Source organism: Hippoglossus stenolepis, chromosome 14, assembly GCF_022539355.2.
Source record: "Hippoglossus stenolepis isolate QCI-W04-F060 chromosome 14, HSTE1.2, whole genome shotgun sequence".
Lineage (NCBI taxonomy): Eukaryota > Metazoa > Chordata > Actinopteri > Pleuronectiformes > Pleuronectidae > Hippoglossus > Hippoglossus stenolepis.
Window position 1 is genome coordinate 1,872,426 of NC_061496.1, and position 14,087 is coordinate 1,886,512.

The 14,087-nt window shown below is 49.2% G+C and overlaps 1 protein-coding gene across 1 annotated transcript; it reads left to right on the forward strand.

Moving 5' to 3' along the window:
* Positions 1–3,792: 3,792 nt before the first annotated feature.
* Positions 3,793–13,055, forward strand: LOC124854683 (mucin-2-like; the record flags this gene model as incomplete). The annotated part of the gene is made up of 2 exons (XM_047342927.1): positions 3,793–4,891; positions 12,172–13,055. Coding segments are annotated over 2 exons (1,983 nt in total), but the record flags the coding sequence as incomplete, so codon positions are not given.
* Positions 13,056–14,087: the final 1,032 nt, after the last annotated feature.

Genomic DNA, 14,087 nt, shown 5'->3' on the forward strand with positions numbered 1-14,087 from the left:
CAACCACAACCCCAACAACAACAACCACGACCCCAACTACAACAACCACGACCCCAACTACAACAACTACAACCCCAACGACAACAACCACAATCAACTACAACTTCACTACCCCAACTACAACTAACACACCAACAACAACCACACAACAACAACAACACTAACAACAACCACTACCCCAACTACAACCACTCCCCAACACACCCAACTACAAACATAAAAACTACAACAACAACCACCCCCAACGACAACAACAACTACTCCAACAACTACAACCACTACCCAACAACAACAACCCCAACGACAACAACCACTACCCCAATACAACAACCACTACCCACAACAACAACCACTACCCCAACTACAACTACCCGACCCCAACGACAACAACCAATACCCCAACAACCACACCCTACCCCAACAACAACAACAACCCCAACTACAACAACCACTACCCCAACAACAACAACCCCACTACAACATCCACTACCCCAACAACAACAACCACTACCCCAACAACAACCACCACTACCCAACAACAACCACCACTACCCCAACTACAACAACCACTACCCCAACTACAACCACCACTACCCCAACTACAACAACCACTACCCCAACTACAACAACCACTACCCCAACTACAACCACCACTACCCCAACAACAACCACCACTACCCCAACTACAACAACCACTACCCCAACAACAACCACCACTACCCCAACTACAACAACCACTACCCCAACAACCACTACCCTAACTACAACAACCACTACCCCAACTACAACAACCACTACCCCAACAACCACTACCCCAACGACAACAACCACTACCCACAACTACAACCCATACTCCAACAACAACAACCCCAACTACAACAACCACAACCCCAACTACAACAACCACTACCCCAACAACCACTATCCTAACTACAACAACCACCCCAACAACAACAACCACTACCCCAACTACAACTACCACTACCCCAACTACAACAACCTCAACCCCAACTACAACAACCACTACTCCAACAACAACCACGACCCCAACACAACAACCACTACCCCAACTACAACAACCACTACCCCAACAACTACAACCACTACCCCAACTACAACAACCACTACCCCAACTACAACAACCACCACTCCAACGACAACAACCACTACCCCAACTACAACAACCACTACCCCAACTACAACAACCACTACCCCAACTACAACAACCACGACCCCATCTACAACAACCACTACCCCAACCAACAACCACTACCCCAACAACTACAACCACTACCCCAACTACAACAACCACTACCCCAACTACAACAACCACGACCCCAACTACAACAACCACTACCCCAACAACAACCACTACCCCAACAACCACAACCCCAACAACAACAACCACTACCCCAACTACAACAACCACAACCCCAACAACAACAACCACGACCCCAACTACAACAACCACGACCCCAACTACAACAACCACAACCCCAACAACAACAACCACAACCCCAACCACAACCACCACTACCCCAACTACAACCAACACTACCCCAACGACAACAACCACGACCCCAACGACAACAACCACTACCCCAACTACAATAACCACGACCCCAACGACAACAACCACTACCCCAACTACAACACCACTACCCCAACAACAACAACCACGACCCCAACAACAACAACCACACCCACAACAACAACTACCCCAATACAACCACCACAACAACAACCCCAACGACAACAACCACTACACTACAACAACCACTACCCCAACAACCACTACCCCAACTACAAACACCACAACCTACCCCAACAACAACAACCACTACCCCAACTACAACAACCACTACCCCAACTACAACAACCAGACCCCAACGACAACAACTACGACCACAACAACAACCACACCCCAACGACAACAACCACTACTCCAACAACTACAACCACTACCCCAACAACAACAACCCCAACGACAACAACCACTACCCCAACTACAACAACCACTACCCCAACAACAACAACCACTACCCCAACTACAACTACCAAGACCCCAACGACAACAACCAATACCCCAACAACCACAACAGCACCCCAACAACAACAACAACCCCAACTACAACAACCACTACCCCAACAACAACAACCCCACTACAACATCCACTACCCCAACAACAACAACCACTACCCCAACAACAACCACCACTACCCCAACAACAACCACCACTACCCCAACTACAACAACCACTACCCCAACAACAACCACCACTACCCCAACTACAACAACCACTACCCCAACTACAACAACCACTACCCCAACTACAACAACCACTACCCCAACAACAACCAACCAACTACAACCACCACTACCCCAACAACAACCACCACTACCCCAACTACAACAACCACTACCCCAACAACAACAACCACTACCCCAACTACAACAACCACTACACCAACAACAACCACCACTACCCCAACTACAACAACCACTACCCCAACAACAACCACCACTACCCCAACTACAACCACCACTACCCCAACTACAACCCCACTACCCCAACAACAACCACCACTACCCCAACTACAACCACCACTACCCCAACTACAACAACCACTACCCCAACTACAACAACCACTACCCCAACTACAACCACCACTACCCCAACTACAACAACCACTACCCCAACTACAACAACCACTACCCCAACAACAACAACCACGACCCCAACGACAACAACCAATACCCCAACAACCACAACCGCTACCCCAACAACAACAACAACCCCAACTACAACAACCACTACCCCAACAACAACAACCCCGCTACAACATCCACTACCCCAACAACAACAACCACTACCCCAACAACAACCACCACTACCCCAACAACAACCACCACTACCCCAACTACAACAACCACTACCCCATCTACAACCACCACTACCCCAACTACAACAACCACTACCCCAACTACAACAACCACTACCCCAACTACAACCACCACTACCCCAACAACAACCACCACTACCCCAACTACAACAACCACTACCCCAACAACAACCACCACTACCCCAACTACAACAACCACTACCCCAACAACCACTACCCTAACTACAACAACCACTACCCCAACTACAACAACCACTACCCCAACAACCACTACCCCAACGACAACAACCACTACCCCAACAACTACAACCACTACTCCAACAACAACAACCCCAACTACAACAACCACAACCCCAACTACAACAACCACTACCCCAACAACCACTATCCTAACTACAACAACCACGACCCCAACAACAACAACCACTACCCCAACTACAACTACCACAACCCCAACTACAACTACCACTACCCCAACTACAACAACCTCAACCCCAACTACAACAACCACTACTCCAACAACAACCACGACCCCAACGACAACAATCACTACCCCAACTACAACAACCACGACCCCAACAACTACAACCACTACCCCAACTACAACAACCACTACCCCAACTACAACAACCACTACCCCAACTACAACTACCACGACCCAACAAAACAACCAATACCCCAACAACCACAACCACTACCCCAACAACAACAACAACCCCAACTACAACAACCACTACCCCAACAACAACAACCCCCACTACAACATCCACTACCCCAACAACAACAACCACTACCCCAACAACAACCACCACTACCCCAACAACAACCACCACTACCCCAACTACAACAACCACTACCCCAACTACAACCACCACTACCCCAACTACAACAACCACTACCCCAACTACAACAACCACTACCCCAACTACAACCACCACTACCCCAACAACAACCACCACTACCCCAACTACAACAACCACTACCCCAACTACAACCACCACTACCCCAACTACAACCCCCACTACCCTAACAACAACCACCACTACCCCAACTACAACCACCACTACAACATCCACTACCCCAACAACAACAACCACTACCCCAACAACAACCACCACTACCCCAACAACAACCACCACTACCCCAACTACAACAACCACTACCCCAACTACAACCACCACTACCCCAACTACAACAACCACTACCCCAACTACAACAACCACTACCCCAACAACAACCACCACTACCCCAACAACAACAACCACTACCCCAACTACAACAACCACTACCCCAACAACAACAACCACTACCCCAACTACAACAACCACTACCCCAACAACCACTACCCCAACTACAACAACCACTACCCCAACTACAACAACCACTACCCCAACAACCACTACCCCAACGACAACAACCACTACCCCAACAACTACAACCACTACTCCAACAACAACAACCCCAACTACAACAACCACAACCCCAACTACAACAACCACTACCCCAACAACCACTATCCCAACTACAACGACCACGACCCCAACAACAACAACCACTACCCCAACTACAACTACCACAACCCCAACTACAACTACCACTACCCCAACTACAACAACCACAACCCCAACTACAACAACCACTACTCCAACAACAACCACGACCCCAACGACAACAATCACTACCCCAACTACAACAACCACGACCCCAACAACTACAACCACTACCCCAACTACAACAACCACTACCCCAACTACAACAACCACGACCCCAACGACAACAACCACGACCCCAACAACAACAACCACGACCCCAACGACAACAACCACTACCCCAACTACAACAACCACTACCCCAACTACAACAACCACGACCCCAACTACAACAACCACGACCCCAACTACAACAACCACGACCCCAACGACAACAACCACTACCCCAACAACTACAACCACTACCCCAACTACAACAACCACTACCCCAACAACAACCACGACCCCAACGACAACAATCACTACCCCAACTACAACAACCACGACCCCAACAACAACAACCACTACCCCAACTACAACAACCACTACCCCAACTACAACAACCACGACCCCAACGACAACAACCACGACCCCAACAACAACAACCATGACCCCAACGACAACAACCACTACCCCAACTACAACAACCACTACCCCAACTACAACAACCACGACCCTAACTACAACAACCACGACCCCATCTACAACAACCACGACCCCAACGACAACAACCACGACCCCAACTACAACAACCACGACCCCATCTACAACAACCACGACCCCAACTACAACAACCACTACCCCAACAACAACCACTACCCCAACAACCACAACCCCAACAACAACAACCACTACACAACAACAACCACAACCCCAACGACAACAACCACGACCCCAACAACAACAACCACAACCCCAACAACAACAACCACTACCCCAACTACAACAACCACAACCCCAACAACAACAACCACTACCCCAACTACAACAACCACAACCCCAACAACAACAACCACTACCCCAACAACAACAACCACTACCCCAACTACAACAACCACGACCCCAACAACAACAACCACAACCCCAACAACAACCACCACTACCCCAACAACAACAACCACTACCCCAACTACAACAACCACTACACCAACTACAACAACCACTACCCCAACTACAACAACCACTACCCCAACTACAACCACCACTACCCCAACTACAACCACCACTACCCCAACTACAACCACCACTACCCCAACTACAACCACCACTACCCCAACTACAACAACCACTACCCCAACTACAACAACCACTACCCCAACTACAACCACCACTACCCCAACTACAACAACCACTACCCCAACTACAACAACCACTACTCCAACAACAACAACCACGACCCCAACGACAACAACCAATACCCCAACAACCACAACCGCTACCCCAACAACAACAACAACCCCAACTACAACAACCACTACCCCAACAACAACAACCCCACTACAACAACCACTACCCCAACAACAACAACCACTACCCCAACAACAACCACCACTACCCCAACAACAACCACCACTACCCCAACTACAACAACCACTACCCCATCTACAACCACCACTACCCCAACTACAACAACCACTACCCCAACTACAACAACCACTACCCCAACTACAACCACCACTACCCCAACAACAACCACCACCACTCCAACAACAACCACCACTACCCCAACTACAACAACCACTACCCCAACAACCACTACCCTAACTACAACAACCACTACCCCAACTACAACAACCACTACCCCAACAACCACTACCCCAACGACAACAACCACTACCCCAACAACTACAACCACTACTCCAACAACAACAACCCCAACTACAACAACCACAACCCCAACAACAACAACCACTACCCCAACAACCACTATCCTAACTACAACGACCACAACCCCAACAACAACAACCACTACCCCAACTACAACTACCACAACCCCAACTACAACTACCACTACCCCAACTACAACAACCTCAACCCCAACTACAACAACCACTACTCCAACAACAACCACGACCCCAACGACAACAATCACTACCCCAACTACAACAACCACGAACCCCAACAACTACAACCACTACCCCAACTACAACAACCACTACCCCAACTACAACAACCACTACCCCAACTACAACTACCACGACCCCAACGACAACAACCAATACCCCAACAACCACAACCGCTACCCCAACAACAACAACAACCCCAACTACAACAACCACTACCCCAACAACAACAACCCCCACTACAACATCCACTACCCCAACAACAACCACCACTACCCCAACAACAACCACCACTACCCCAACAACAACCACCACTACCCCAACTACAACAACCACTACCCCAACTACAACCACCACTACCCCAACTACAACAACCACTACCCCAACTACAACAACCACTACCCCAACTACAACCACCACTACCCCAACAACAACCACCACTACCACAACAACAACAACCACTACCACAACAACAACCACCACTACCCCAACAACAACAACCACTACCCCAACAACCACTACCCTAACTACAACAACCACTACCCCAACTACAACAACCACTACCCAACAACCACTACCCCAACGACAACAACCACTACCCCAACAACTACAACCACTACTCCAACAACAACAACCCCAACTACAACAACCACAACCCCAACTACAACAACCACTACCCCAACAACCACTATCCTAACTACAACACCACGACCCCAACAACAACAACCACTACCCCAACTACAACTACCACAACCCCAACTACAACTACCACTACCCCAACTACAACAACCTCAACCCCAACTACAACAACCACTACTCCAACAACAACCACGACCCCAACGACAACAACCACGACCCCAACAACAACAACCACGACCCCAACGACAACAACCACTACCCCAACTACAACAACCACTACCCCAACTACAACAACCACAACCCCAACTAACAACCACGACCCCATCTACAACAACCACGACCCCAACGACAACAACCACTACCCCAACAACTACAACCACTACCCCAACTACAACAACCACTACCCCATCTACAACAACCACGACCCCAACGACAACAACCACGACCCCAACTACAACAACCACGACCCCATCTACAACAACCACGACCCCAACTACAACAACCACTACACCAACAACAACCACTACCCCAACAACCACAACCCCAACAACAACAACCACTACCCCAACAACAACAACCACGACCCCAACGACAACAACCACGACCCCAACAACAACAACCACAACCCCAACAACAACAACCACTACCCCAACAACAACAACCACAACCACAACAACAACAACCACTACCCAACAACAACAACCACAACCCCAACAACAACAACCACTACCCCAACAACAACAACCACGACCCCAACTACAACAACCACGACCCCAACTACAACAACTACAACCCCAACGACAACAACCACAATCCCAACTACAACTACCACTACCCCAACTACAACTAACACGACCCCAACGACAACAACCACGACCCCAACGACAACAACCACGACCCCAACAACAACAACCACTACCCCAACGACAACAACCACTACCCCAACTACAACAACCACTACCCCAACAACAACAACCACTACCCCAACTACAACAACCACGACCCCAACGACAACAACCACGACCCCAACAACAACAACCACGACCCCAACGACAACAACCACTACCCCAACAACAACAACCACTACCCCAACAACAACAACCCCAACGACAACAACCACTACCCCAACAACAACAACCACTACCCCAACTACAACTACCACGACCCCAACGACAACAACCAATACCCCAACAACCACAACCGCTACCCCAACAACCACAACCCCAACTACAACAACCACTACCCCAACAACAACAACCCCACTACAACATCCACTACCCCAACAACAACAACCACTACCCCAACAACAACCACCACTACCCCAACAACAACCACCACTACCCCAACTACAACAACCACTACCCCAACTACAACCACCACTACCCCAACTACAACAACCACTACCCCAACTACAACAACCACTACCCCAACTACAACCACCACTACCCCAACAACAACAACCACTACCCCAACTACAACAACCACTACCCCAACAACAACCACCACTACCCCAACTACAACAACCACTACCCCAACTACAACCACCACTACCCCAACTACAACCCCCACTACCCCAACAACAACCACCACTACCCCAACTACAACCACCACTACCCCAACTACAACAACCACTACCCCAACTACAACAACCACTACCCCAACTACAACCACCACTACCCCAACTACAACAACCACTACCCCAACTACAACAACCACTACCCCAACAACAACAACCACGACCCCAACGACAACAACCACTACCCCAACGACAACAACAACTACCCCAACAACTACAACCTCTACACCCACAACCCCAACTACAACTACCACTACCCCAACTACAACAACCACTACTCCAACAACAACAACCACGACCCCAACGACAACAATCATTACCCCAACTACAACTACCACGACCCCAACTACAACAACCACTACTCCAACAACAACAACCACGACCCCAACGACAACAACCACGACCCCAACGACAACAACCACTACTCCAACGACAACAACAACTACTCCAACAACTACAACCACTACCCCAACAACAACAACCCCAACGACAACAACCACTACCCCAACTACAACAACCACTACCCCAACAACAACAACCACTACCACAACTACAACTACCACGACCCCAACGACAACAACCACTACCCCAACAACAACAACCCCACTACAACAACCACTACCCCAACAACAACAACCACTACCCCAACAACAACCACCACTACCCCAACAACAACCACCACTACCCCAACTACAACAACCACTACCCCAACCCACAACCATAACCAACTACAACCACCACTACCCCAACAACAACCACCACTACCCCAACTACAACAACCACTACCCCAACTACAACCACCACTACCCCAACTACAACAACCCACAACCACCACCCAACTACAACAACCACTACCCCAACTACAACAACCACGACCCCATCTACAACAACCACGACCCCAACGACAACAACCACTACCCCAACAACTACAACCACTACCCAACTACAAAACCACCATCTACAACAACCACACCCCAACACAACAACCACGACCCACAACAACAACCACGACCCCAACGACAACAACCACTACCCCAACTACAACAACCACTACCCCAACTACAACAACCACGACCCCAACTACAACAACCACAACCCATCTACAACAACCACGACCCCAACTACAACAACCACTACCCAACAACAACCACTACCCAAACAACCACGACCCCAACAACAACAACCACTACCCCAACAACAACAACCACGACCCCAACAACCACGACCCCAACAACAACAACCACTACCCCAACAACAACAACCACGACCCCAACTACAACAACCACGACCCCAACAACAACAACCACTACCCCAACAACAACAACCACAACCCCAACAACAACAACAACCACTACCCCAACTACAACAACCACAACCCCAACAACAACAACCACTACCCCAACAACAACAACCACGACCCCAACTACAACAACCACGACCCCAACTACAACAACTACAACCCCAACGACAACAACCACAACCCCAACTACAACTTCCACTACCCCAACTACAACTAACACGACCCAACGACAACAACCACGACCCCAACGACAACAACCACGACCCAACAACAACAACCACGACCCCAACGACAACAACCACTACCCCAACTACAACAACCACGACCCCAACGACAACAACCACGACCCCAACGACAACAACTACGACTCCCAACAACAACAACCAAATCCCAACGACAACAACAACTACTCCAACGACAACAACAACTACTCCAACAACTACAACCACTACCCCAACAACAACAACAACCCCAACGACAACAACCACTACCCCAACTACAACAACCACTACCCCAACAACAACAACCACTACCCCAACTACAACTACCACGACCCCAACGACAACAACCAATACCCCAACAACCACAACCGCTACCCCAACAACAACAACACACAACCACTACCCCAACAACAACAACCCCACTACAACATCCACTACCCCAACAACAACAACCACTACCCCAACAACAACCACCACTACCCCAACAACAACCACCACTACCCCAACTACAACAACCACTACCCCAACTACAACCACCACTACCCCAACTACAACAACCACTACTCCAACTACAACCACCACTACCCCAACTACAACCCCCACTACCCTAACAACAACCACCACTACCCCAACTACAACCACCACTACCCCAACTACAACAACCACTACCCCAACTACAACAACCACTACCCCAACTACAACCACCACTACCCCAACTACAACAACCACTACCCCAACTACAACAACCACTACTCCAACAACAACAACCACGACCCCAACGACAACAATCACTACCCCAACGACAACAACAACTACCCCAACAACTACAACCTCTACACCAACAACCCCAACTACAACTACCACTACCCCAACTACAACAACCACTACTGCAACAACAACAACCACGACCCCAACGACAACAATCATTACCCCAACTACAACTACCACTACCCCAACTACAACAACCACTACTCCAACAACAACAACCACGACCCCAACGACAACAATCACTACCCCAACTACAACTACCACTACCCCAACTACAACTACCATGACCCCAACGACAACAACCACCACCAACAACCACAACCACTACCCCAACAACAACAACCCCAACTACAACAACCACGACCCCAAAACTACAACCACTACTCCAACAACAACAACAACAACCACGACCCCAACGACAACAATCACTACCCCAACTACAACAACCACGAACCCCAAAACTACAACCACTACCCCAACTACAACAGCCACTACCCCAACAACCACTACCCTAACTACAACAACCACGACCCCAACTACAACAACCACGACCCCAGCGACAACAACCACTACCCCAACAACTACAACCACTACCCCAACAACAACAACCCCAGCGACAACAACCACTACCCCAACAACAACAACCCCAACGACAACAATCACTACCCCAACGACAACAACAATTACCCCAACAACTACAACCTCTACACCAACAACCCCAACTACAACTACCACTACCCCAACTACAACAACCACTACTCCAACAACAACAACCACGACCCCAACGACAACAATCATTACCTAACTACAACTACCACTACCCCAACTACAACAACCACTACTCCAACAACAACAACCACGACCCCAACGACAACAATCACTACCCCAACTACAACTACCACTACCCCAACTCCAACTACCATGACCCCAACGACAACAACCACTACACCAACAACCACAACCACTACCCCAACAACAACAACCCCAACTACAACAACCACTACTCCAACAACAACAACAACAACCACGACCCCAACGACAACAATCACTACCCCAACTACAACAACCACGACCCCAAAAACTACAACCACTACCCCAACTACAACAGCCACTACCCCAACAACCACTACCCTAACTACAACAACCACGACCCCAACAACAACAACCCCAGCGACAACAACCACTACCCCAACGACAACAACCACTACCACAACAACTACAACCACTACCCCAACAACAACAACCCCAACTACAACAACCACTACCCCAACAACCACTACCCTAACTACAACGACCACGACCCCAACAACAACAACCACTACCCCAACTACAACAACCACTACCCCAACAACCACTACCCCAACTACAACAACCACGACCCCAACTACAACAACCACGACCCCAACGACAACAACCACTACCCCAACAACTACAACCACTACCCCAACAACAACAACCCCAACAACAACAACCACTACCCCAACGACAACAACCACTACCCCAACAACTGCAACCACTACCCCAACAACCACAACCCCAACTACAACAACCACTACCCCAACTACAACAACCACGACCCCAACAACTACAACCACTACCCCAACTACAACAACCACTACCCCAACAACCACTACCCTAACTACAACAACCACTTCCCCAACTACAACAACCACTACCCCAACAACCACTACCCCAACGACAACAACCACTACCCCAACAACAACAACCACTACTCCAACAACAACAACCCCAACTACAACAACCACAACCCCAACTACAACAACCACTACCCCAACAACCACTATCCTAACTACAATGACCACGACCCCAACAACAACAACCACTACCCCAACTACAACTACCACAACCCCAACTACAACTACCACTACCCCAACTACAACAACCACAACCCCAACTACAACAACCACTACTCCAACAACAACCACGACCCCAACAACAACAATCACTACACCAACTACAACAACCACGACCCCAACAACTACAACCACTACCCCAACTACAACAACCACTACCCCAACAACCACTACCCCAACTACAACAACCACGACCCCAACTACAACAACCACGACCCCAACGACAACAACCACTACCCCAACAACTACAACCACTACCCCAACAACAACAACCCCAGCGACAACAACCACTACCCCAACGACAACAACCACTACCCCAACAACTACAACCACTACCCCAACAACAAAACCCCAGAACAACCACTACCCCATCGACAACAACCACTACCCCAACAACTACAACCACTACCCCAACAACTACAACCACTACCCCAACAACTACAACCACTACCCCAACAACAACAACCCCAACTACAACAACCACAACACCAACTACAACAACCACTACACCAACAACCACTATCCTAACTACAACGACCACAACCCCAACAACAACAACCACTACCCCAACTACAACTACCACAACCCCAACTACAACAACCACTACCCCAACAACCACTACCCCAACTACAACAACCACAACCCCAACAACAACAACCACTACCCCAACTACAACTACCACTACCCCAACTACAACAACCACTACTCCAACAACAACAACCACGACCCCAACGACAACCACCACTACCCCAACTACAACAACCACGACCCCAACTACAACAACCACTACCCCAACAACTACAACCACTACCCCAACAACAACAACCCCAGCGACAACAACCACTACCCCAACAACAACAACCACTACCCCAACAACTACAACCACTACCCCAACTACAACTACCACAACCCCAACTACAATACACTACCCCAACTACAACAACCACAACCCCAACTACAACAACCACTACTCCAACAACAACCACGACCCCAACGACAACAATCACTACCCCAACTACAACAACCACGACCCCAACAACTACAACCACTACCCCAACTACAACAACCACTACCCCAACTACAACAACCACGACCCCAACTACAACAACCACGACCCCAACGACAACAACCACTACCCCAACAACAACAACCCCAGCGACAACAACCACTACCCCAACGACAACAACCACTACCCCAACAACTACAACCACTA